Here is a 26,700-nt window from a genome sequence, read left to right on the forward strand (position 1 = left end):
TGAACTCAACTCACTGTCATCTTTATTTCAGAAGCAAAACGATACACACTTAAACCCGTAACTAAAAAAGGGGAGAAACTTTACTGCCCAGCCAAAGTTGCAATACAAAACCCATCCCCCATTACCTCCACCTTAAAACAATATCTAGTGTTCGACTACAGCCAATCTCAGTGGTTTAACTTTGGACAACTGTGAGTACGTGTTATAAAGCACATTACTGTGGGGATAGTGTTACCCGCTTCCCTTTCAGAGGCAACATGCAGTGCTCCGCTGGCAACACACCCATACAGCAGCGTGTGAGGAGAGAGGGCGCAACAAGTCCCTGATTGTGGGAACATCAGTCGGATCAGAGCAGCGGGAGCAGCTTGAGGAAAGGTATTTTCTGGGGTTCTCCACAATATGAGCTTCCTCGTACCTCTGGGTCACATGAACAATACTAAATATGACTTGCACAGAAAGGAGCGTTTCTGTATGTTGCTGATGCAGGACAGCTTCTGGGCTGACATGTAGCTGGATCCACCGCTTGTAAAGCAGGATTATCAGACCCAATAGAGCTGCAGTCTACAAAATCCCTGTATGGAGGAAACCCCTTATCAGGGCATAGAGGATTATATCGCCATTCTGATTCATACCAGTACGTGGGTATAAATAACATGCTCCTAATTTCACAGCCTGGACCAGACAGACAGCCATGCCCTTAACCTCCCTTGGTCCTTAAGGTGTGTCCCACCCATCTCTAGACTGTATTCCACACAACCCACATGAATCATCAATGGCTACCAAATTATAAACCCATCACCAGTCTACTCCAATTGTGGGCTGACTACGGACATTTATCTTATGTCCACTCCGACGCCTGCACCCATGAAACCAGCAAGCCAAGGACCCACCGCAAGTAGCAGGATACCCTAAAAATCTGAAACTGCAGGTGCAGCCGATGATCTCTCCGATGGGAGCCAAAGCCCCGAATGAGACAGCAAGAGCAAAATACCCAGCGAAGGGCTACAACAGGAGCTCAGCCACATAACACTAAAGCAAGCTTTACCACATAGAGATCGGTGTTGCAGACTATTCAGTGCATTTGGTCTGTGCTTCAGCTGGCAGCTCACCAGCAACATGACTACACACATTAGGGAATAAAGGGACTTAATCCGGTAATATATTTACACTGAAATTATGAATAAAGTCGAGAAGTCTTAGACCTGAAGTAGAACATAGTAGGAAGTGTGAGAATGAAATGATGAAAAGCAGATTAGAGGAGGGTCTTTTCACAGGATGCAACTGCTTGAAATCAGTTCTCCCTTTGGATGGAGGATTTAGTTAATTGTCCCCTCCCTCCCTGCCTTTTCGGGTGTGCCGGTGCCTGCTTCCAGTGAGCAGTGGGACTGTTGTTGGGAGTCAGTTACCCAGAAAGGGCTTTCGTGCTGGTTTAAACCACAGTCTGTTAATCTCTTCAATAGCACTGGTTGAAATACTGTCCTCTCCTGGCCAGACTCAGCCCACACACAAAATAGTGGTCCAGACTACACAAGCTTCTTGGCCTCAAAAAAGCCCTTCAAGTGCCTCATTTGCCAGATTCCTATCATAACGAGGATGAGTGTCTGCACAATGGACCACCACAACACACGTTGGTTGGTGCTCTCGCTAGTCTGTCGGAACCGTTCCTCTCGCCACTGCAAAGAGAAAACAAAGGGCTATGTTAGTGGATTCAGAGGCAGCATGGAAAAAGTATGCACAAGTATGTCCAAGGTTTATAGCAAAGTACAGGCAGTTGGCATGCCATCTAAGAATGTTAGTGCTGCACAGAAACGAAGTTCCTTACCCGCTGATAGTTCTGCTCTTTCTGGACCTGCTCCACTTGTTCAATCAGTTGCCTGACGCGAAGTTGTAACTCACTCAGTTTGTCCTTGGCTGCAATCTCGGCATAGTCATTAGCATGCTCCCCCACTTGGATATCCAGGTGAACTCGCTGTGGAGAGGAAGTAAAGTGTAAAATTCCCCCCCAAAAATCCTTTAAGTGTTAATACAATGAAGAGACGCTGCCTTGCAATACATTAACATTCCCCAAAACCTCGCCACACTTAACATGAACAGGAAAGAAAGATAACAAGCATTTGCAATTTGCCCGAGTAAGAGCTATTAGCTTTGTAAATTCCTAACTGGACTTTTCTTGCCACATAACTTGAAAATGAAAAGTAAAACAGTTGACATAAGTGAGCCAATTCAAAGCACAATGGCCGCCATGCGCATGAGAGCAAAGGAGGGACACAAATGGAAAAAGAGGTTCGCTCGCAGTCAAACGTATCCCAAACGTGCAATTATCTATGTAACAAGGTCAATCTCCAAGGCGGTAACAAATTTGCCCCAAGGAGGGACAAATGTAAAGCATTTGCCAATGATGATAAAGGACTTTTGAAAGGCAATACCAGGAATGAGTGATAGTGATGGGCGTGCGGAGGGTGTGGTTAAAAGCCCACAGATAAATTACATGCCAGAGCGCTTGCGCGCTCGACCTATAAAGGGCCCTTCCATTCTTTTCATTTTCTTGCCTCACCTAAAATGTTAAACATTCAGTCCATGCTGATCTTAACTTTTTCAGTATAATTACTATGTACCTGGCTATGTCCTTTCCCTGTTGACCTCACTTTTTGCCTGCTCAGTCATCCGTTGTGGCAAGAACTGTGAAGCGTTTTTTGTAAAGCATTTTTCACTGATTCCCATGTGGTGGATAATCCTAGCTCACATGCTGGTTACTTTTATATATGGCGTCCATTATAGTACATAACCACTGGTGGAATCCAAACAAATTGTACACTGTGGACAGCTTTTAGGCAACTACAATTTTTCAATTAGCTTTCGCTTGCATTAAATGATGACCAGACTCCAGACCAGCACCCTTGTGCCAAAGAACATGGGAAGGGTGTGGGGGACTGGGGGGAAAACAAGCAATTGCAACGCAAAAGGTGTCGCATTTGCTTGAGTTAGAGCTACAGAAATTGCTAAACCTTGCCTCATACCGGTTTGTGCAGTTTTTCGTTCCACCAGTAGATGGTGGCAGAGACTGTGCATTATGTACCCAACGCAATTCCACAAGAGTGATTTGCTGCGCTCATTTAATTAGAATGGAATAAAATAATAATAAACACGCTTATGTATTCTTAAACTAAAATAATGGATAAAAAAAAAAAAAAAATATTGAAAGAGGATACCTTTGCCAGAAGAAAAAGAGTTACTGCATCTACAGTGGTTACTGCAGTTTTCGAAAAAAGCTTGTAACATGTTGCCTGATCCATCTCTCAAGAAGGCAAAACCGAAACCAGACAGGAGGAAGGGCCATCACACGCCGAAACAGGACAAAGCGTGATGTGGTGTGACGGCAAATAAAAATGTTATCTTAGTGAAATCCCCTGGGCGGGAACTTTGCACGCAAAAGGGGGGACAATTAGCACAATGCACCAATAAAAGTGAAGCATTTAAAACAAGCACAACGAAGAACGAATGGCAAGGGTGGGTGTGGTTAAAAGCCCATACTGAATACAACATATCTGCAGATAGTGCTGCGCACTGCCAAACCTCTAACAAAAAAAATAAAATAATCAGAAACAAAGTAGAGATGCTCCAGATAAAATGAAAGACTTAACAAGTATGAGCTACACAGCAGACTAGCAAATCTGCTGCTGGCCATGACCTGTTTTATTGAAACAGCATTCTTTACCAGCTACACAGGCACCGAGGGAACACCTATATTTTTATATACCTTTCTGTGGATGTTTTGGTCTTCCTTTGTGAAAACTCTAGCACTAAAGTAATACAACAGTAGACACTTCCCCATCGACTACGTATTTCCCCATGTCCAGAAGAGGAGCTTTCACAACCATGTTAATAACTGAAGTGCTACCAGATCAACTACTAATCTTAAGTAGTTCGAAAAGCTGCTCAACTTCCGCACAATTCAAACATATAATCAAAAAGTGGTATTACTAAGCTCCTACTTAATTATTCTACAACAAAGCTTATGAACCACTGAAGCATCAGCCCCTTAAAAAGGGTCTCTTTTCCGGACAGCAACAATTAAACTTGACCTGAAAACAGAAATTGATAGGTTCAGACCAATTCAAAACTTGGCAATCTCAAAGAAATGCAACATTTAGAGTCAACATTATTATTTTTAACCTACATATATTTTCCAAGGGAACTTGTGCATTAAACCTCTTAACCGTACACATCTTCTATCTTCTAGAGTACTCACTCCCTATATGCAGCTTATCTGTTTCTTGGTAACTAGATACTGCTTTTACTGAACTCTTACACCATGCATACTACCTTTACAGCAGGATGTACATCCATAAAATAAAATTGCGTGTATGTTTGAGTGCCTCACGGACATTGAATGCTATGTTTCTAGTAGGTTTTACATGGGTACTAGACATGCTGTACATAAGCTTTACCATGAACGTGATTTAAGTCATGTTCTGTATTGTAGCTCTATCAATAATATACATTAAAGTGAAAATTAATTTCTAAATTGCTTCTTAGCCTAAGGAACATTTGCAGACCAAGGCTAGGGTTCTATTCCCAGTACCATTAACACACAAGCACCTGGTCTATCACCAAATTAAAACTCACTCTGACAAAGATAAAGACCTACTATGCTGAATCGTAAGAGACCTTATGCTTCACCACTTTATGTTAAGTTTACAAATGCCAATACTATCGTCATTGTCTAGGCAGCCATGCCATAACAGTAGTGTCCAATGCTTACCAGCATACCACCTGCAAACAGGGCAAACTTGGTGGAATTGGAATGGAGGCAGATCTGGTGCTCCCCTGGAGTGTGAGAGGTGAAGGTGAATCTGCCTTCTGAGCCGTATTGCCTGGATAGGATCACCTGGAAGAGAAGGGAAAAGTAGAATTCTTAAAAGTGGGACCATAAACCGAGATGGCAGGAAACTTGCTGGTATGCAACAACATTTACATACTATATAGGAGTAACACATTCTGTTCGTGATAAGACTATTAGCAACAGTTATCTGTAGGTGTCAAACAAAGCTCAAAGGCGATTGTGGAATAAGACATCAGAAGCACTAGATGCCAGAAGGGGGATGTCAGCATTCCTAGTTCTATTTCACAAAATTCCATGGGGGTGGGGCGGTGTTGTTAGGGGTGTTGTTGCTAATGGTAAAGATTGTGGTGGAAGGCGCTGGCATGAAGGCTGCTTGCGGGTGGGATTGGGGATGGTTAGATGTCGGCAGCACAAAAACTGGGTGCTGTAACTCAGATTGTGACGTTGGTGCGTAACCGAAGTGCTGGCTTTGAGAGATTATGGGTCAAGTGTATGACCATTTCATTTTGAGAGTCTCCAATTGCAAATTTTTGCAAGTCACAATTAGAGACTCGAAAAATAAAATGTACAAATGTGCCTCAGACACATTTAGCCATTTTTAACGGTGTCACAAATATCTACCTCATCAATATTCATGAGGTAGTTTGCAATTTGCGACCCCTTTGGGAATGGCCGCACTCAAAGGGATGGTGGCCTGCTGGGGACAGCGGGCCACGTCTGTGACTGCTTTTTAATGAAGCATTTTTTTTCCTGAACCGCAGCCAGTTTTCCTTAAAAGAAAGCGGGATGCATTTCAAACAAAGAAATTAACATTTTTCTTTTATTTATTTTTCCAGAGTAGGCAGTGGTCCGTGGGAAGGAAAGGGGGCACTCTTCATGCTTGGGACTGCTATGACAGACGATGAAGATAAGAGAGCTTAGATTTATCCACCTCTCATCTAAGTTTAGCTCTCTAGGTTATGCTAGCTGTATGACCTATTTTGCTTAATATGTCCTTTTGCGAGGTGCATAAGATGGGGAATAAAAATGGGTTCTTGAGGGTCTGGTTCTGATTTTTAGGCTGAGCGCAAGCACTCTGACGTGTTGTAATCTATCCGTGGGCTTTTAACCACTGTAGAAAGTACCATCTTACCTGGCATGTTACCCCCATTTTCACTGTATGTATGTTTGTTTTTCCCCTGGTGTCACTGGGGTCCTGCTAGACAGGACCCAATCCTCAGAGTGTATGCCCTGTATGTGTTCCCTGTGTGGTGCCTAACTGTATCACTGAGGCTCTGCTAACCAGAACCTCAGTGTTTATGCTCTCTCTGCTTTCAAAAACTGTCCCGGCAGGCTAGTGACTAATTTTACCAATTCTCATTGGCACCCTGGTACACCCATATAATTCCCTAGTATATGGTACCGAGGTACCCAGGGTATTGGGGTTCCAGGAGATCCCTATGGGCTGCAGCATTTCTTTTGCCACCCATAGGGAGCTCAGACAATTCTTACACAGGCCTGCCACTGCAGCCTGAGTGAAATAACGTCCACGTTATTTCACAGCCATTTTTCACTGCACATAAGTAAGTTATAAGTCACCTATATGTCTAACCCTCACTTGGTTAAGGTTGGGTGCCAAGTTACTTAGTGTGTGGGCACCCTGGCACTAGCCAAGGTGCCCCCACATCGTTCAGGGCAAATTCCCCGAACTTTGTGAGTGCGGGGACACCATTACACACGTGCACTGCACATAGGTCACTACCTATGTGTAGCGTCACCATGGTAACTCCGAACATGGCCATGTAACATGTCTAAGATCATGGAATTGTCACCCCAATCCAATTCTGGTATTGGGGGGACAATTCCATGATCCCCCGGGTCTCTAGCACAGAACACGGGTACTGCCAAACTGCCTTTCCGGGGTTTCCACTGCAGCTGCCAACCCCTCAGACAGGATTCTGCCCTCCTGGGGTCTGGGCAGCCCCAGCCCAGGAAGGCAGAACAAAGGATTTCCTCAGAGAGGGTGTTACACCCTCTCCCTTTGGAAATAGGTGTGAAGGGCTGGGGAGGAGTAGCCTTCCCCAGCCTCTGGAAATGCTTTGATGGGCACAGATGGTGCCCATCTCTGCATAAGCCAGTCTAAACTGGTTCAGGGATCCCCCAGCCCTACTCTGGCGCAAAACTGGACAAAGGAAAGGGGAGTGACCACTCCCCTGACCAGAACCTCCCAGGGGAGGTGCCCAGAGCTCCTCCAGTGTGTCCCAGACCTCTGCCATCTTGGATTCAGAGGTGTTGGGGGCACACTGGACTGCTCTGAGTGGCAGTGCCAGCAGGTGACGTCAGAGACCCCCTCTGATAGGCTCTTACCTCTCTTGGTAGCCAAACCTCCTTTCTTGGTAGCCAAACCTCCTTTTCTGGCTACTTAGGGTCTCTCTTCTGGAGTATTCTTCAGATAACGAATGCAAGAGCTCAGAGTTCCTCTGCACTTCCCTCTTCGACTTCTGCCAAGGATCGACCGCTGACTGCTCCAGGACGCCTGCAAAACCGCAACAAAGTAGCAAGACGACTACCAGCAACACTGTAGCACCTCATCCTGCCAGCTTTCTCGACTGTTTCTGGTGGCGCATGCTTTGAGGGCGGTCTGCTTTCACACTGCACTGGAAGCCAAGAAGAAATATCCCGTGGGTCGACGGAATCTTCCCCCTGCTAACGCAGGCACCCAAAGACTGCATCACCGGTCCTCTGGGTCCCCTCTCATCCTGACAAGCGTGGTCCCTGGTACAGAGGAGCTAGATCCAAGTGACCCCCAAAGTCCAGTGATCCTTCAGTCCAAGTTTGGTGGAGGTAAGTCCTTGCCTCCCCACACCAGACAGCAAACCTGTGTACTGTGTGATTTGCAGCTGCTCCGGCTTCTGTGCACTTCTCCAAGGATTCCTTTGTGCACAGCCTAGCCTGGGTCCCCAGCACTCCGTCCTGCAGTGCTCAACCCTCTGAGTTGGACTCCGACCTCGTGGGACCCTCCTTTTGTGACTCTGGTTTCACAAATCTTCTAAGTGCCTGCTCCGGTACTTCTGCGGGTGCTGCCTGCTTCTGCGGGGGCTCTCTGAGTTGATGAGCACCCCCTCTGTCTCCTCCTCCCAGGGGCGACATCCTGGTCCTTCCTGGTCCCCAGCAGTACCCAAAAACCTCTACCGCGACCCTTGCAGCTAGCAAGTCTTGTTTGTGGTCTTTCTGCGTGGAAACACTTCTGCAACACCCATCACGCCGTGGGACATCCTCCAGCCAAAGGAGAAGTTCCTAGCCCTTTTCGCTGTTGCAGAATCTTCGGCTTCTTCCACCCGGAGGCAGCCCTTTTGCACCTTCATCCGGGGTTTCCTGGGCTCCTGCCCCCCCCCCCGACACTATCGTGACTCTTGGACTTGGTCCCCTTGCCTTGCAGGTCCTCACGTCCAGGAATCCATCTTCAGTGTTTTGCTTGTGCTTCTTGCAGAATCCCCCTATCACGACTATTGTGTCTTCCTGGGGGTAGTAGGGTAACTTTACTCCTACTTTTCAGGGTCTTGGGGTGGGGTATCTTTGACACCCTGACTGTTTTCTTACAGTCCCAGCGACCCTCTACAAGCTCCCATAGGTCTGGGGTTGATTCGTGATTTACATTCCACTTTTGGAGTATATGGTTTGTGTTGCGCCTAGACCTATGTTCACCTATTGCATCCTATTGTGATTCCACATTGTTTGCACTACTTTTCTTACTGTTACTTACCTGTTTTGGGTTTGTGTACATACAACTTGTGTATATTACTTACCTCCTAAAGTGAGGGTATTCTCTGAGATTCTTTTGGCATATTGTCATAAAAATAAAGTACTTTATTTTTAGTAACTCTGAGTATTGTGTTTTCTTATGATATTGTGCTATATGATATAAGTGGTATAGTGGGAGCTTTGCATGTCTCCTAGTTCAGCCTAAGCTGCTTTGCCATAGCTACCTTCTATCAGCCTAAACTGCTAGAAACACCTCTATTCTACTATTAAGGGATAACTGGACCTGACACAGGGTGTAAGTACCACAAGGTACCCACTATAAGCCAGGCCAACCTCCTACATCCACACCCAAGACTCATTCATGGGCTTGCCTTTCAAAAATCCTTTGTTATCATTGGTAAATGCGTTACGTTTGTCCCTTCTTGGGGCAATTTTGTTACTGCCTTGGCCATTGACCCCGTTACATGGATAATTGCACGTTTGCCGGTACTTTTGACTGAGCAAACTTATTTTTCCTTTTGTGTCTCTCCATCGCGCTCATGGCGGCTGTGGCGCTTTGAGTCGGCTAGCTTATGTCAACTGTTTTACTTTTCATTTTCAGTTTATGTGGCAAGAAAAGTCCAGTTAGGAATTTACAATGCAAATAGCTCTAAGTCGAGCAAACATGAGACCCGCTAGATTGCACATGCTTTTTGCTTACTTTTGTAGTTGGAATATTTCTCTTTGTCTCAATGCATTAATTCCAACTTGCATTTGGTGATGGTGGTTGGAGTGACGAATATACAACCTGCTGAACTGCGAGTGAGCATCATTTTGGCTTTTACCCCCATTATGGGGAGAGATGGGGTGATTAATTGGACATAAATTACCAGACCAAATGGATTGGAAAAAAATAAGAGCATGGAGAATACTGATCTCTCTAACACACTACAAAACTAACTAGGTGACAACAATTTCTTTATCAACACCTTTTCTTATTTGGTTTCTCTCAAAAGAGTCCCTGTTCGTCGACTGTTGGCTCTTCTCTTCTTAAGAATTACAAACAGAACACTAGATGGCGTTTCCTAATTCATCTGCCTCTATGTGAGTGTAAACTGGAGTTTGGACACCATGTAATAACCGTAGGCTCTACTAACTAAAATCTGCCCTGCCATACATGCCTCTGAAACAGAAGATGAACTTGATGTCTTATCCTACGATTTATAAATCTCAAAGAAAATCCGTAGAGAAAGGTAAATGTTTATTTGAATCTATAAATAACTCACTTCTCACCAATAAACCAGGGGCATTGTTAGGACTGGGGAATTAATGTACATTTTCACGAGTCAAGCAATTAAACCACTAAGAACAAGGAACCAGGACAACAAGCTGCACAAGACAGGCAGCAAGATAAACACAATATAGAATATGTGGCTTCTCTTTCTTTTAATACAGAGGTAGAGGATGAAGATCAAAATTCACCTCCTACCACACGCAGATTTCACAGTATAAAAAAACAGAACCACAGAGAAAATAAAACCACTGACGAGTAGAAGAGTTTTGGGAAATGTTGCAAGGCCTAAATGGTATGTGGTTCCTGTAGTCAACTGCATGTGTGTGGGTGCTCACCCACCCAAAACTTTTCTTACAGGTTCTACCAAAAATAAATACACAAACCGTGACAAATCTCAGCATTTACTGTCAAAACAAAAATGCACTTGAGAGGATCACAAGACATAACCCAACTAAATATCCTGCCCTAAGAAAACCCACAACCATAGAACTGATGACCCGCTGTCCACACACAGTAAATTGTTCACGGCTAAACTCCCTTATCTCCAACTGTTATTACCCAACGTAAACCCATATCTACAAACCACCCGACCCACTGCTTATACACACTGGTACCCCCATCTGGAAAAACACCACCAGCTGGCACACTAAAGTCTATTCATACATAAGGTGGGGATGGTTTCAAGACAACTTCTTCGTGGGCTCCATCACAAGTAAACCCACTACGTGAGACAACACATGGTTGCGCAAAACAGCTAACACTGCAGGTAAACAACAGACAATGAACTTATAAATGACACTGCTGATATATCCCACTGTATGAGGTACATCTTACAGGAGAGCAGAGTTACTATTCAAGTTATCAGTTAAGAAGGTTATGCGCACCAACACTATGTGCCAGTCAAATCGCAGTGACTGGTGATATCTTTTCGATCTGCTCAGTACGAAGTGACAGGTCTGGAGATTCAAAATGAATTCGTCCAACTCTTAATGAATTGCGCAGTTGCCTGGAACAACCATGCCTGGACGGAAGTACCTATAGTCACGAAGCGTAAAATGCCTTTTCGTCTAAAGGCAACAGATTAAGTCAGTCCAGCAGTCTGCTACTGCTAACGTTGGCATGTGCATTGCTCCTTATATAGAGTAATTGAAAACCTTAGAAAACTTGGCTATAATTCTGCCATGCAATGGCAGGGACAATACCATTCTGAGGAGCACACCATAATCTTCGCTTGCACCAATTTGAGCTGTCTTCCACTTGGATGCCTGCCTAGTCAATGGTGAAAAAAGACCAGACTATGAACCCAGTGTGACAAACAATATTCAGTGGCTGATTTTAAAGGCATATATTACTTCTAAGCTCAGATGCATAACCTACAGACCCCTCACTTGAAAAAATCACCTTATGAGAGGTAAGAGCTCAACAAGCATAGTACATCCCAAAACACCAGAAGCAAATATCACACACTGAAAATTCCATGCAAAAAAACAACTATGACCCTACGATGCCTTGCGGCCTACAAGAAATGTACCTCAAACTGAACTTTTTCCCCCCAGCAGTTTCTCTTCACCACCACTCAAACTAACACCTCCAATAAGACTTAGAGAGGATGTTCCTCTTCTGTATTGTTGATGTTACAGTTTCTTACTTTGTTTCATGTAACCCCCATCAGAGCTCTTGTGGCTTTGTTTCCATTCTAAACATACTTTTAATAAACTATTGCTTAGAGCCATATTCTGTGCATAAATTTATGTGAAACCCAGATACTTAGATTAGCTGAATTGTTCACAATATATGCAAATTAAAGCAGGATAACTGACAGACAACTCTCTATGCATTTTAAACACAGAAGCAAATTTAAATTCTACGACTCTAGTTAAAAGCCCTATAACTGTAAATGCTATCCAGCCATGGCCATTAGCAAAAGGGCTAGTCTGTGCACACCTGTTAAAGACGCACTTCTGTAGTGATCAGGAGGCACCTTGGAAGGAAGCTAGATTTGCTTATAACATCTTGCTATGCTTTACTTGTTTTCTTCTTAACACAAGCACAGCGGTCTGACACCTTGCATGCTGGCTCAGCACTTTTTAGGTCTCCCCTACACATCACACGCTCTGTGCTGCTATACATATTGTTTACAGTTCAGTGGGTTTACAACCCAGCATGCATACCATTATTGGTTTTCATTGTCACTCTAATTTACAATCGTTCAATTGCTTAGCTCTTGCAGGCTTCCCTTCTTGTATTAGCTCCTCCCTGAAGCTAGTGTTTGTTATTTCTCTTCTTTTTACAACACACTTTTTTTTTTTTTTTAATAAGTGCTTCAGTACTATTCATGGAAGTGTAGTGTGCTTTTCTAGTTTTAACCGAGACTTACAGCCTCTCATGTTTGTTGCTTTTACCACATCTGCCATCTCTTTTGACACTTTAGTTACTTATACCCACAACTGTACTGCTCTGCGCCACACCACTCTATGCGATGCCATTAACTTTTAGCCATGCTGAACAGCAGCCACACATAGGCGAGACCTACTAGCTTTGCTAATGCTTGTTATCAATACATTTTCCCCTGTTTTCTTGGAGCAAGTCATCTGCAGCAGTGAACAGCATGAGGCAAAGCAGCCTCGAGTCCCATGCTGCAGTATCTGCCTGCCAATCGACAGTGGAAGACGAATGGCTCGCACAACGTCAAAAGCAGAAGCGGGACAGGACGGAGATGGTAAGAGGAGGTGTAGAAAAGACTGATTCTGGTGTGTGGGTAAAAAAGGGACATGTAGGACAGACATGAGATGTTAAAGAGGGAGTATGACTAGCTGGAACTTAGAGCAAATACAGGACTAGAAATGCAGAAATATCAGCATATAGGAAGAAAAGTGCAGCTTGGGATGGGTGTATGAATGTGTGCACCTGCATAAGTGTGTTTGTCAGAGCTAGTGAGTAAATGACCACACCAAGGTGGCACAGATGGACACAGGCTGTGTTGCTGTGTGCTGTTAAACCCCTCCTACCTTGTCATCAGGGTCCTTGACTTCCACGAACATGCCGAGACCTGGGGTGGCAGGCAGGTACTCCTCCCGTTGTTTGTCATACAGCTGTGTCCTGTAATTCCCTGGGGAAAAGAAAAAGATGTTATCAGAATTTAAGACCGCATGCACTTCCCCTCTCTCCTTTTCTGATAAAGGATCACACTGTGGACAGTTTTAGGGTGACTGGTCTGCCAGTAGCATTGTAGCACCCATGTATTTGATTGTATTTTTTTTTTTTTTTTAAAGAGATGACATGCTATTTCAGTAGGCATCCCTTATAGTCCAAAAATCAGTCATGAAAAATGTTCCTGTGCTTGAAAACCTCCCCTTTTTCTTTCAGATAGCCCTCTCCTCCCTCCCATCTTCCTTAGGTCTTCAGCTTGAGCACAACCTTCTCTAAATAACAGACTGCCTGCAAACAGCCCACAGGTAATTTCATCGATCATAGCCTTTGAAAGTCATACCCTGTAACCTAATCTCAGCTTATAATGCCACTACTACTTTTGCATGCACCCTCCCACACCCACTAATGGTCATACCTAACTTCTTAATGTAATCTACCACAAAAAAGATGGAGTAAAATGTATGAAATGGTTTTCCTAAATGCACAAGACTAATACCAAAAAAAAAAAAACACTAGAAATAACATGTCTAATCAGTCACTAATCTTGGATTCCGGAGCGGAGTGCTGCCCGGCGTAAAGCACTTCAATGCCTCATCAAATTTAGTAAGAGCTATATAAATGCAATTACATTCGATCCTAGATTGCTGGTATAGTTTGCCACGCTAGTCTTAGTATAGTAGGGGGCTAGCTTTAATCTAACCCCCCCACACCCCTGGTAAAGGCATTAAACAAACACTACAGTCCATGACTAAAAGTGATGATTGAGAGACAATGCATTTAAGGGTGCACAAATCTCAAGAAGAAAGGTTACGTTTGTTATGTTAGAATCTATAAATTACTTTTTACGCTTCTACAGAAGAGGCAACCAACTTCACCCCAAGATAACAGCGACTGTAGTGTGAATCTATTAAGTAAAGCAAACGCTCTAAGCACAACACACAGCACAAGAGTATATGAAAACCATGTCATCAAAAACTTTGTCCACCAACTGGACATCTGTTTGTCCTGTAAAACTCAAACCTCGGTCCCAAAACATTGTTGTCCATTCTGAGCAACACTTACAATGTGACTGTACCACCAACTAAAAAGATACTACAGTTGGAGGCCTGATCCCAATGCAGTGGCGACGGATGTGTTTCTACAGGACTGGAGCACAGAGCCGGGGTAGGCGTTTCGCAAATTAGCCATGATCATCACTCCTATCTGGAGATCTCAAGTCTGGTTTCCAATTTTGAAGGCACTTTCCTAGGATTTTCCAAACCGTCTACCCTGGGTTCCAATCTTCTCCGAGATCCCCCCCCCCAATCACCTGGTCTTGGAAGGCTCCCTTCGTCTTATGGCATGGACAATTACTGGGAGCGTTCGAAAGCCCCAGGCATTTCACAAGAAGCTGCTTCATTACTTGCCAAAGTCTGGGCAGACAGCACGACCAAGAGATATCGCTCAATCTGACCTTGATGGTATCAATGACAACTGGATCCCGTGGGGGCCGGTGTTGTCCCTACCTTGAATTTCCTCGCTTTCTTGGCTTCAGGTGAACTGGCATGTAGATCTGTTAACACCTTTTGCTCAGCATTCTCGGCATGTCACCTCCTGGTAGATGGCCATCCTGATACTCTACCATACGGGATGTCAATATGGTTGTGGCCCTGTTAAAGACCTGGCCTTCAAATAGATATCCGTCAAGTAAACAATTATCAGCAAAACTAGCCATGTTACTATACTTGATATATTGTCAAGTCTCAGACGTGCAAGCCATGGTCATAATAGGTAGAGTGTCCACTTTGGAGGGAGTGACCTTTCATATCTCTAGAAGAACCAAATGTAATTCAAAAGTTGTCTCATATCCTGTTTCCAGACATTCCAAAATTGTGTGACCATCAAAGAAAATGAAGCTAGGATGGAAGATCTTCACCCCTCCCCTCCACCCCTCTGGAATGACAATTGCTAATTGCTCTCACCAAGCCTCATAGAGCAGCCTTTTCTCTGACGATTGCAAGGTGGGTCAAATGGGTTATTTACGAAGCAGACATTGACATCTCCCATTTTGGAGCTCACTTTGTGAGAGTTGTGATGGTCTCAAAAGCTTTTTCACTTAGCAGACATTCGTAATGCAGTGGACAGGTCAAAAGACACAGAGGCAAGGATTAGCCCACCCTTGAAGTTGGATCTTTTTCATCCCGCCCAACATGGGAGGGGAATATGACAGATTATTCAAGAAATATCACCCAAGTTACATGCAAGTAGTTAGTTGTTCAGATATGGATCGATTCTGGTTTTAATAGGACATACACGTGGTCTTCAATGGATAACGTATCGTCAAAGCCAGTATGATGCATTCTTATAGCTCTGGGGGCCTCAAACACTCTGAATTGTCACACTTGTAGCAGTGTGATGATTAGTAATTGTATATGTACTGTGATTGACAGCGCTGGCAGTGGCAATGGATGGTGCAAGCTGCATGGACTCCTCGAGAGCCCTGACACTTTTTTTTTGTTTTTTAAACAAATTAAGCACTCCGTGGAGAGTTTAGAGGGGATGAGGGAGAAGGCTGTTTTTTTGTTTTTTTTTTTTAAGATGGGAACTTTATGCTGAGCAAGCAAGAGACAATATTAGCTTAATAGAACTACTAACAACGAGTGTGAAATAATTTCCCTTTCTCCTGTTCTAAAAGTAAATATTTTTGCTGCAGCTTATGACTGACCAATCATGCAGGTGTTATTGTGTAGAACGTTAAGCTTTTTCCATTTAGTGCTCTAAGGGGACACAAACCAAGGCTATTTATATGTTTGGCAAAAGAAAATGTATGCAGGAGGAGTTGAGAGTAAAAAGCATATGGACAGAGGAAAAACTGAACACGAATTGGAAGGTTGAGATGAAACAGACAGGAGTGGGGGGGGGGGGGTGGGAGGGAAAAGAAGCAGCAGGGATGAAGGTGGTAATAGGGGTAGTGGGAAAAGCAACATGGGTGGAGGGGCAAGCGAGAGGGGAAAGGAGAGACTGAAAATACAAGCACTCATATGGGTGCTTGAACACAAACAAGTAGCTCCAAAAAAAGAGAGCAGTGGACACAAGTACTTGGCCCATGCTCCAGGGAGGGACAAACACAAAAAAACGCATGCACGCCATGATAACCAGGAACGAAGGATATGAGAACGACGCTAAAGCTAACAAAGGTTAAGTTTTGGGCGGGCTGTAGGCCCACTGATTATAAGAAACATGTCTTGGAGAGACAGCGCATCAGTGCATGCACCATCTAGCTGAGGCCTAAAAATGTCCAATCATTAAGAGCAACAAATGTCAGTTGACAACACGAGTGTGTGCTCAGGCCACTATATATTTAAGAAGGGCATTTGTTAGAAAATAAATTGATAGCCAACCGAACAAGGGAGTTAACAAGATAGCAAAGGGAGTCTTAACGAACACAAATTAAGGTTGAAGCCCAGTTTTGCATAAATTTGTTATATGCACAAACATTTTGCTTATGAATCGATGGGGGGTGGGGGGTCGTCAGTTAAGAAGGGGAATGAAAAGGAGAATGTGTAGCATTTGCCAAAAAAAAAAAAAACACATTATTCTTTTACAACAAAACAAAAACAAAAAGAGAGAGAGAAGCACTAATATTTTTGTGAGGTATTTCATGTTTACACCCTTACATTTGTAAGCCTGAATGTCTTGCATAAACAGATCACAAACATTTGGTTGATGTATTCACTTCCAAGAACATAAAAAAGCCACGACTTGGGTAGCAAATTGCTTGTCTCTGTAACATGATAATTTGAAAGAACATTATTGAAGAGGTTCCTGAGCGACGGTGATGCTGCCTCTTCTAGCCTCTTAAGTGCGGGCGTCGGCCACTGGCCGACGCCCACACCCTCCCTGGTGCGGGTCACGACCAGTGGCCGACACCAGGAAGGGCATTAATAAATCCTCGGGTGCGTCGCACCCGAGGATTTATTATTTCCCCCCCCCCCGGGAGACACGGAAGCTACCGTGTCTCCCCCCGCCCCTTTGTGACGTCAGCGCGCCGCGAGGCGCGCTGACGTTGCAAAGGTGTTTTCCCCATGAAAGCAGGAAGCAGTCTTGCGGCCGCTTCCTGCTTTCATGGGGAAAACGGCCTTTTACACGTTCGGGAAGGCCTCGTAAGAAAGGGGAGACACTCCCCTTTCTTACGAGGCCTTCCTGAAAGTGTTTCCTGGCCCACGGTCGCAGCTGTGCTGCGATCGGGGGCCAGGAAACACTTTCAGGTTTCCTGGCTCCCCCGATCGCAGCACAGCTGCGATCGGGGGGGTCAGGAAACATTTTGAAAAGGCCTCGTAAGAAAGGGGAGACTCTCCCCTTTCTTACGAGGCCTTCTGAAACTGTTTCTGGCCCCCGATCGCAGCACAGCTATCGCACCCCCCCCCCCCCCCCCCCCCCCCCCGGGGATTTAAAAAAAAAAAAAAAAATGAAATGACAGGGGGTCGCCCGTGGGCAGGGTGACCCCCTGTGGGGGCAATTTTTTTTTTATAGATGTTGTAGGGTTTCCCTGGGGGCCATTTTGGCCCCCAAGGAAACCATACAACAACTAAAAAAATATATATGTATATATCTATATCTATATATATATATATATATATATATATATATATATATATATATATATATATATATATATCTATATCTATATCTATATCTATGTAGATAGATATATCTAGGTACATGGATATATCTATAGATATATCTATGTAGATTATATGTAGATCTGTATCAAAGAGATTTATAAAGCGCGCTACTCACCTGTGAGGGTCTCAAGGTGCTGGGGGGGGGGGACGGGGGGGAGGGAAAGGGGCTAGGAGGTTCACTGTTCAAAAAGCCAGGTTTTGAGGCCCTTCCTGAAAAGAAGTAGGTTTTGGGTCTTGCGAATGTGGGTTGTGAGTGCGTTCCATGTTTTGGGTGCAATGTAGGAGAAGGATCTGCCCCCGGTGGTGGTGTGTTTGATGCGGGGGTCAGAGGCGAGAGAGAGGTCAGCTCAACGGACGTTTCGTGTGGGGGTGTGGAAGGTGACTCTCCTTTGAGGTAGGCAGGGCCTGTGTTGTGGAGTGATTTGTGTGTGAGGATGAGGATCTTGAAGGTGATCCTTTTGTCAATGGGGAGCCAGTGGAGGGATTTGAGGTGTGGAGAGATGTGTTCGTGTCGGTGGAGGTCGAGGATGAGTCGTGCTGCTGAGTTCTGGATGCGTGTAGTTTGCACTTGAGTTTTAGAGTGGTGCCGGCGTAGAGGGCGTTTCTGTAATCAAGCCTGCTGCTGATGAGTGCGTGAATGACAGTTTTTCTGGTCTCTGTGGGGATCCATTTGAATGTTTTTCAGTATACGGAGTTTGTTGAAGCATGAGGAGGTAAGAGCGTTGATTTGTTGGGTCATAGAGAGGGAGGAGTCTAGGATGATGCTGAGGTTGCGTGCGTAGTTGGCGGGGGTGGGTGCAGGGCCTAGCGTGGTGGGCCACCATGGGGGGTCCCAGGTTTTTTTGGTGAGGGCCAAAGAGGATTATTTCGGTTTTGCTTGAGTTGAGTTTCAGATGGTTGGCTGTCATATATACATCACTTTTGTCAATATGTGTGTGGTTTCCCTGGGGGGAAAAGGGTCCGACTTGTCTAGTGGCAGTTTTAGTGCCATAAAGAAGCGCAGAAGGTTTATATGCCTACTGCAAAGAGCACATCTGTATTTTATGTAAATAGCTGAGTACATTAGTAAAGTCTATGGAGAGATGAAGGGCACTTTTGCTGGGTGGTAATGAGGGAATCCGAGGAGGAGGGAGTGGGAGCACCAATAATGATTATTGGACTGGGCGCAGGAGGTGCTAAAGACTGTGACGAATGGTATGTGACAAGGTGTTTTTTGAGTGTCTTGAAAGTACGTGCTGATTGAGGGAAGAAGCGCAGGTAAGGTGGCCTCTACTGTTGCACGTATCTCACACACACCATCGATTTTGTGACTGTCTACGTAGGCTAGTGTTTTAGAGCAACAGTTTAGCCAATAGCAGAGATGGCATCTTGATGGATGACTGCTGCCTGCACTCGGGTTATAGAGGACCGCTCTGACATAGGATCAGAGACTGAGACATCAGATACTGAGACAGCATCTGAGGGATTGGACAATGGCGCAGACTCTGGGAGTGATTTTTCAGTCAGAGGAGTCCCATTCGAAAACTCCTCTTCCAGTACATTATGAGGGAGGTGATGAGGACAGTCCTGCTGTCCCTTCGCAAGCTGTTCGTGCAACTGGGTAATAGTGGGTTAGGCCAACCCAGAGAGCAGGTGAATGCGGCAGCAAGCAGAGAGAGAGTGCTCTCTTGGGAGCTCACCAATTTAGTTCAGCCCCAAATTCCACCACCCAAATCATATTGTGGAGACATCAAAATTGTCTATGGCAAAACAAACTGGTTTTGTAAGGCAGGCACCTGTGTTTTTGGTCCTGGATTCGGCGGCCATATAGAGAAACACACTAAACCCAAACATTTCTGGAAACTAGACATTCGGGGGAGTCCACAGAGGTGTGACTTGTGTGGATTCCCCAAAGTTTTCTTACCCAGAATACCCTGCAAAGCTGAAATGTTGAAAAAAAACTATTTTTCTCGCATTTCTGTCACACAAACTACAGGAATATGCTGGGATCCACAACATTCCTACCACCCAGTGACTCCTCACCTGTCCTGATAAAAACACTACCCCACTTGAGTGCCTACACCTAGTGCCTGTGTCAGGAATGGATCACCCCAGGGTCAACAGCTGCCTCACGTAAGGACCAACATTGACCGTTGTGTGATCTATTCCTGTCACAGGCACCAGGCCTAACCACACAAGTGAGGTATCATATTTATCGGGAGACTTGGGGGAACGCTGGGTGGAAGGAAATTTGTGGCTCCCCTCAGATTCCAGAACTTTCTGTCACCGAAATGTGTGGAAAACGTGGTATTTTAGCCACATTGAGGTTTGCAAAGGATTCTGGGTAACAGAACCTGGTCCGAGCCCCACAAGTCACCTCATCTTGGATTCCCCTGGGTTTCTATTTTTCTAAAATGTGCTGGTTTGCTAGGTTTCCCCAGGTGCCGGCTGAGCTAGAGGCCAAAATCCACAGGTAGGCACTGTTTTCTATGAAAAAATGTGATGTGTCCACGTTCTGTTTTGGGGCATTTCCTGTCGCGGGTGCTAGGCCTACCCACACAAGTGAGGTATCATTTTTATCGGGAGACTTAGGGGAACGCCGGGTGGAAGGAAATTTGTGGCTCCTCTCAGATTCCAGAACTTTCGGTCACCGAAATGTGAGGAAAACTTGTCTTTTTGGCCACTTTTTGAGGTTTGCAAAGGATTCTGGGTAACAGAACCTGGTCCGAGCCCCGCAAGTCACCCCTCCTTGGATTCCCCTAGGTCTCTAGTTTTCAGAAATGCACAGGTTTGGTAGGTTTCCCTAGGTGCCGGCTGAGCTAGAGGCCAAAATCTACAGGTAGGCACTTCTCAAAAAACACCTCTGTTTTCTTCCAAAAATGTTGGTGTGTCCACGTTGCGCTTTGGGGCGTTTCCTGTCGCGGGCGCTAGGCCTACCCACACAAGTGAGGTATCATTTTTATCGGGAGACTTGGGGGAACGCCAGGTGGAAGGAAATTTGTGGCTCCTCTCAGATTCCAGAACTTTCTGTCACCGAAATGTGAGGAAAACTTGTTTTTTTAGCCACTTTTTGAGGTTTGCAAAGGATTCTGGGTAACAGAACCTGGTCCGAGCCCCGCAAGTCACCCCTCCTTGGATTCCCCTAGGTCTCTAGTTTTCAGAAATGCACAGGTTTGGTAGGTTTCCTTATGTGCCGGCTGAGCTAGAGGCCAAAATCTACAGGTAGGCACTTTGGAAAAAACAGCTGTGTTTTCTATAAAAAAAATAGGATGTGTCCATGTTGTGTTTTGGGGCATTTCCTGTCGCGGGCACTAGGCCTACCCACACAAGTGAGGTATCATTTTTATCGGGAGACTTGGGGGAACACAGAATAGCAAAACAAGTGTTATTGCCCCTTATCTTTCTCTACATTTTTTCCTTCCAAATATAAGAGAGTGTGTAAAAAAGACGTCTATTTGAGAAATGCCCTGCAATTCACATGCTAGTATGGGCACCTCGGAATTCAGCGATGTGCAAATAACCACTGCTCCTCAAAACCTTATCTTGATCCCATTTTGGAAATGCAAAGGTTTTCTTGATACCTCTTTTTCACTCTTCATATTTCAGCAAATGAATTGCTGTATACCCAGTATAGAATGAAAACCAAATGCAGGGTGCAGCTCATTTATTGGCTCTGGGTACCTAGGGTTCTTGATGAACCTACAAGCCCTTTATATCCCCGCAACCAGAAGAGTCCAGCAGACAAAACGGTATATTGCTTTCAGAAATCTGACATCGCAGAAAAAAGTTACAGAGTAAAACATAAAGAAAAATGGCTGTTGTTTTCAGCTCAATTTCAATATTTTTTTATTTCAGCTGTTATTTTCTGTAGGAAAACCTTGTAGGATCTACACAAATGACCCCTTGCTGAATTCAGAATTTTGTCTAGTTTTCAGAAATGTTTAGCATTCCGGGATCCAGCATTGGTTTCACACCCATTCCTGTCACTAACTGGAAGGAGGCTGAAAGCACCAAATATAGTAGAAATGGGGTATGTCCCAGTAAAATGCCAAATTTGTGTTGAAAAATTTGGTTTTCTGATTCAAGTCTGCCCGTTCCTGAAAGGTGGGAAGATAGTGATTTCAGCACCAGAAACCCTTTGTTGATGGCATTTTCAGGGAAAAAACCACAAGCCTTCTTCGGCAGCCCTTTTTTCCCATTTTTTTGGAAAAAACTAAATTTTCACTGTATTTTGGCTATTTTCTTGGTCTCCTCCAGGGGAAACCACCAACTCTGGGTACCATTAGAATCCCTAGGATGTTGGAAAAAAAAAAGGACGCAAATTTGGCGTGGTTAGCTTATGTGGACAAAAAGTTATGAAGCCCTAAGCGCGAACTACCCCAAATAGCCAAAAAAGGGCTCAGCACTGGGGGGGGGGGGGGGGGGGGGGGAAAGGCCCAGCAGCTAAGGGGTTAAAGATCATAACTGCTCAGATACTATCAAGATTATTACTGAAGGAAGAGAATTAAGTGGAGACCATGTCCAACTACTAACACAAATGAAGACTATTTATGCCACTCAAAAGCTAAAAAGGAACAGAACTGTTAGCAAAATGTTAAAAAAATGTGAAAAACACAGTTTGAAATGTAAAGAAGACTCATCCACCACCTCACACATCCCAACCACCAGAAAGTACCTGCACAATTCGCAGGTCTTAAACGGACTACTATCCCTGCCAGGGGTGTGGAATTCCTATAGCCCGACACCCAGGACATATTGTTTAGGGGTCAAGAGCAACAGGTTTTCATGTTTATTTTGTCCTTGGGACAAGTAGGCCCAACCCCCTGCAGCCCAAACCCTTGTTTGCAGTTGAGGTAATATGTGTCCATATGTTAATGCGGTTTGAAGTTATATTTATGGTTTATTAATTAAATGCCTTTATTATTAGGGTGAGCACTCTAAATAAATGTATTAAAGTCACATTGCACTCCTGAATGTGATTCCAGTTAAAAAAAAAAAAAAAAAAAAAAAAGGTACACATTTGAAAAGTTTAACAATATATGAGGCTATGTATATTTATCCCAGAATGCTCTCTGATTAGATGCAAATGTTTGCAGAAGCTTGTAAGCAAGTTTGACGCTTCTTTGCTTTCTAAATAAAACTGTAAGATAAAAAAAGAGCAAGTAGGAAAAAAATATGTTTTTCAAATTACTGTGAAATTTTAGGTACTATTTCTTTGAAGCATCACTTAGCAAAATATGTTGATGTAGGCTAGTATTTTAAAAAATATTCATAATGGAAAAATCATTGTAAACTTTAAGATTATTGCAAACATGGAAATACACAAGCACTGGCAAAACCAACCGATCCGACATTGGTGGTCAGTCATTTGGTTTTGTCAATGCGCATCTTGTTTTGACATGGCTTTTGTAACACTTTATTGTTGTGGGAGCTGCCAGGCCCTCGCTTTTTGTAACAAACATTGGCAAAAGGCAAAAAAAAAAAAAAAAAAAAAAAAAAAAACAATTGGTCTAAAAAAAACACACATTGCCACAGTAGTTCCTGGCACTGAACAAAACTACTTTGTGTCCCAATAAGCTCCTTGTGGACGAGCAGAATGCCATCATCACAGTAAATACATCCGATGGATGGGTAGAGAGAGAAATAGAATTTTTATAAAAACAAAATGTCTTGGTTAACAACAGACTCAATTAGGGGCCCAATGCTTAGAGAAAGTCACAAAAGGGCACCCATGGTGAATGTCTTTGCATTTAGTGGCTTTCATGAATTCACAAAAGTAGACCAGGAAATCTTATTTCTAGAAACTATTTGTGAATTGTATTTCAGCACAAGCAAATATGCATGTGCAGATTTACTCATGTGAAAATCTATTTTGTGTTTACAAGTTCACTTTCCCTCCAATTCCTTTTTTTCCCCAACCCTAGAAGAACACCTACTTCTGTCCTTGTCAGGAGTAAATTTACAACCTTTCTCAGTATGTGAAAAGATGAGAAGAGCTGGTAAAAAACCCTCAATACATTCAAGTTAGTAGGTTTGCACAGACTCAAAGACATTCCAGCCCTGGAACTATCTATTGCTTACTCTATCCTTCAGTCCCAGGGTGTAGATCTACACAAAAGTGGCAAACAATGGCAATTGCTATAGTAGGGTTTGAAATAGCCAGTATTCAAGCCCTACTATAGTATCAACCCTGGCATAATCAGAGAGGCTATTAGAGCTCTTCCTTAATGAGATTGCTGGCATAATTTGTTCCTGCACTACATTGCATTAAAGGAACAAGTAGATTTTTTTTTTATGACAGGTAGATTGATTCCCCACCCCTGCCATGGTATCCTGTATTTCAGTTGACAAGTACATCAGCGGCCCTCACATAAAAAAGGTTTGTTTGGGGGGGGGGGGAGGGTGTCAAACATTCTTTCCACCAAAAAGAGATCAATCAGAATCTTCAGACATGAAAACATTCCCAACCATTTATTGTACAGACAACAGACGGTAGCATCTAAAGCTCATAAATTTTGTGGTGAGCATAGTCCACATCATGATACTACGCATTCACTGATGTTTATAGTAAAATTATTCAGACATTAAAATACATTGTCAGCCCTGCAAAAAGGATAATCACATTACATAGGTGAGGTCCAGGTTCCAAAGCTATGTCCAAAACAGATTACTAATAGCCAGTTTGCTTATCCTGAGCCCTTTAATTTCCTCCAAAAATCGAGCACACGCATTCTTCCTTCCAACTGACTTGTTTTGTTCCCTCCACATACCGTTGGAAAAGTATCTGTTTCTTCATTCTTTGCACCCTCTTCCTATTGTTGCACATGCATTAATGCCTCCCAAATGTGTGCTAGCCCCCTACCACGTTGTAGGTTCAGGCCTTGTGCTTTTGATATGCTGCGCCTATGAAAGAGTTACACCTATGCTTCCCACAGCATACATACACACTTTTCTATTAGGCAATTCTTCAAAATGTACTTAAGGAGCGTTCTGTTTGCTTGCATCGCAACCATAACCAACATGGAGTACCCTCTTAGCTGAAGACTTTCTTTCTTCTAACAATGCATGCATCACAGCTGATTGCATGCTGTTTGTAAATCAAAATGTTAAAATCGTGCACTGCAACAGAGTCTCTTAGCAAATACATATATTGAAAGAGTATCTCTCCTTCAGTCTGTAACCGTGATTCCTTGAGTAAAACTTCACTCATTTACTATCGCAGCATTATCGTCTGGCGTAAAATAATTTTCCGATCAGCGGAGCGCTTTCTTCTAAGGATACAATGCTTCTTTCCCTTTCTGTAATTCTACAGTTAACACATGTAGATCTTCTGCAGCCAAACCATGCAGCAGCAACGTCTTTGTACTGTAAAATTTCCACATACAATTGGTTCAAGATGAGAGTTAAAAGGATATGTCTCATTATATACAAGGAAAGCAGATCTCCTGGATTTGAAGCCGACATGTTGCGCACATTACATAAATATTTTACAGTACGGTTAATTGTACCCCCCCCCCAAAGTCTTTAATCCTTTTTTGTTCTATTGCCATATCTAAAATAGTACCCTTTCACGCCGCGTGTTTTCCGGTGCACTGTTCCTTCTCTCTACATGAATTGCATAAGTAACGTGTCGCCTGTTACTGCTGCAATACTGAGGTGTGCTTTCTTCAGCTCCCTGATGATCTGAGACTCACACGGGAGGTAACCATAATTTTCCCTTGTACTCTCACCAAGCTACTTTGGATTACTTCAGTCGTGCTTGCTCTCTGCAGCACGCAGGCTCATGCCAAATCTATTTCTTGTGCAGAATCCAGTCAGACATTATCGTATGAGTAAGTGGTTTCAGAGCATACAAAAACATCAGCAGTTCGTATGTTATGCTGGTGATGGCCAGAAAGTAACAGCTTTAAGTGTACAGCCCACTCCACTTTTCTAGTCAAACGGGTGTTGCTGCCGTTGTTCCGAGCAGTGTAAATCTTTTGGTATAGCCAGCCACCTGACCTATCCTTGTTAACCCCTGCAACAGTTACCAGGACACGCTGCTTTCTTCCGCGACTGTCCGGGAGAGGAGATGCCCACGTCCTAGTGAAACCTGCATTCCGACAACTGCGGCCCCCGGAACTACTCGCCGCACCTTCATACATTTACATGCCATTCTAAAACTCAAACGAGTTTAAGCAAATTAACTTTGACACTCGCGCACACACTGCCTTTCTCCGACGGTACCTCTCACCTGTGACTTTTTGTTCTCTGCCTCCCCATGAATTCCTCCTTCAAAACTTCGTCGCCCCTCCGCCGCTTACGAAAATAGTCGTATTTGAGAACTCAGAATAAGGCATGTCCTCTGGCTTTCACATACCCTGTAGAGCGGTAGTTTCCCATAACCCTCTGACGCGACCAACGCCCCCCCACCCCTTCTTCTTGGTCTCCACCTGTCGCCGGTAAGCATGGTCGTTCCCTCATCGATCTCCCGCACACCAACCGATGTCCACAGTGAGGTCCAAAATCGAACAGACATAACTACCACGATTAACCCTTTATACGTAGGCGAACAACCACACCCCCACATAGGACTACGGGTTCACTCTCTTCATCCGCTCACTTCCTCCTCCCGATGGGCTCACACTAACCCACTTATCGTTTTTTCTGTCCAGTCTCACCTATGACCATAGTCTCGTCCGGGATCTCCTCGATGAAACATTTCCGCTCGGTCTCCCCTATGTGGAAGTAGAGCCCCGAACTCAGGGAGGCGCCCGCAAGAAACACTAGGACAAGCCGCAGAAGCACCATCTTTACCCAACCGCCTGCGCATGGGCAGCCGGAACCTGCCACGTACTCCTAGCGGAGAAGAGTGGCATGCTGGGAACCCGAGTTTAGCGACTGTTTGTTATGCGTGACCATGCCAAATAAAGACCACAAGTCCCAGCAATGCATCCGCTAATAGGTCACAGGGCCGATAATAGGTCACCGGGCGTAAGCGGAAGGTAATGATCTAGAACAGAGGTCTCCAAACTATTTAATGCCGCGCCCCCCCCAGTTGAAAAATAAAA

The 26,700-nt window shown here is 44.2% G+C and overlaps 1 protein-coding gene across 1 annotated transcript; it reads right to left on the reverse strand.

Moving 5' to 3' along the window:
• On the reverse strand, nucleotides 1–26,498 carry TMED9 (transmembrane p24 trafficking protein 9). Its single transcript, XM_069244478.1, has 5 exons — nucleotides 26,311–26,498; nucleotides 12,866–12,966; nucleotides 4,763–4,888; nucleotides 1,823–1,969; nucleotides 1–1,673 (listed from the first exon to the last, which is right to left on the reverse strand). Exons 1-5 carry the CDS (start codon nucleotides 26,438–26,440, stop codon nucleotides 1,524–1,526), a joined length of 654 nt encoding a protein of 217 aa, XP_069100579.1. The 5' UTR covers nucleotides 26,441–26,498; the 3' UTR covers nucleotides 1–1,523.
• Between the last annotated feature and the right edge of the window lie 202 nt (nucleotides 26,499–26,700).

Source organism: Pleurodeles waltl, chromosome 7, assembly GCF_031143425.1.
Source record: "Pleurodeles waltl isolate 20211129_DDA chromosome 7, aPleWal1.hap1.20221129, whole genome shotgun sequence".
Classification (NCBI taxonomy): domain Eukaryota; kingdom Metazoa; phylum Chordata; class Amphibia; order Caudata; family Salamandridae; genus Pleurodeles; species Pleurodeles waltl.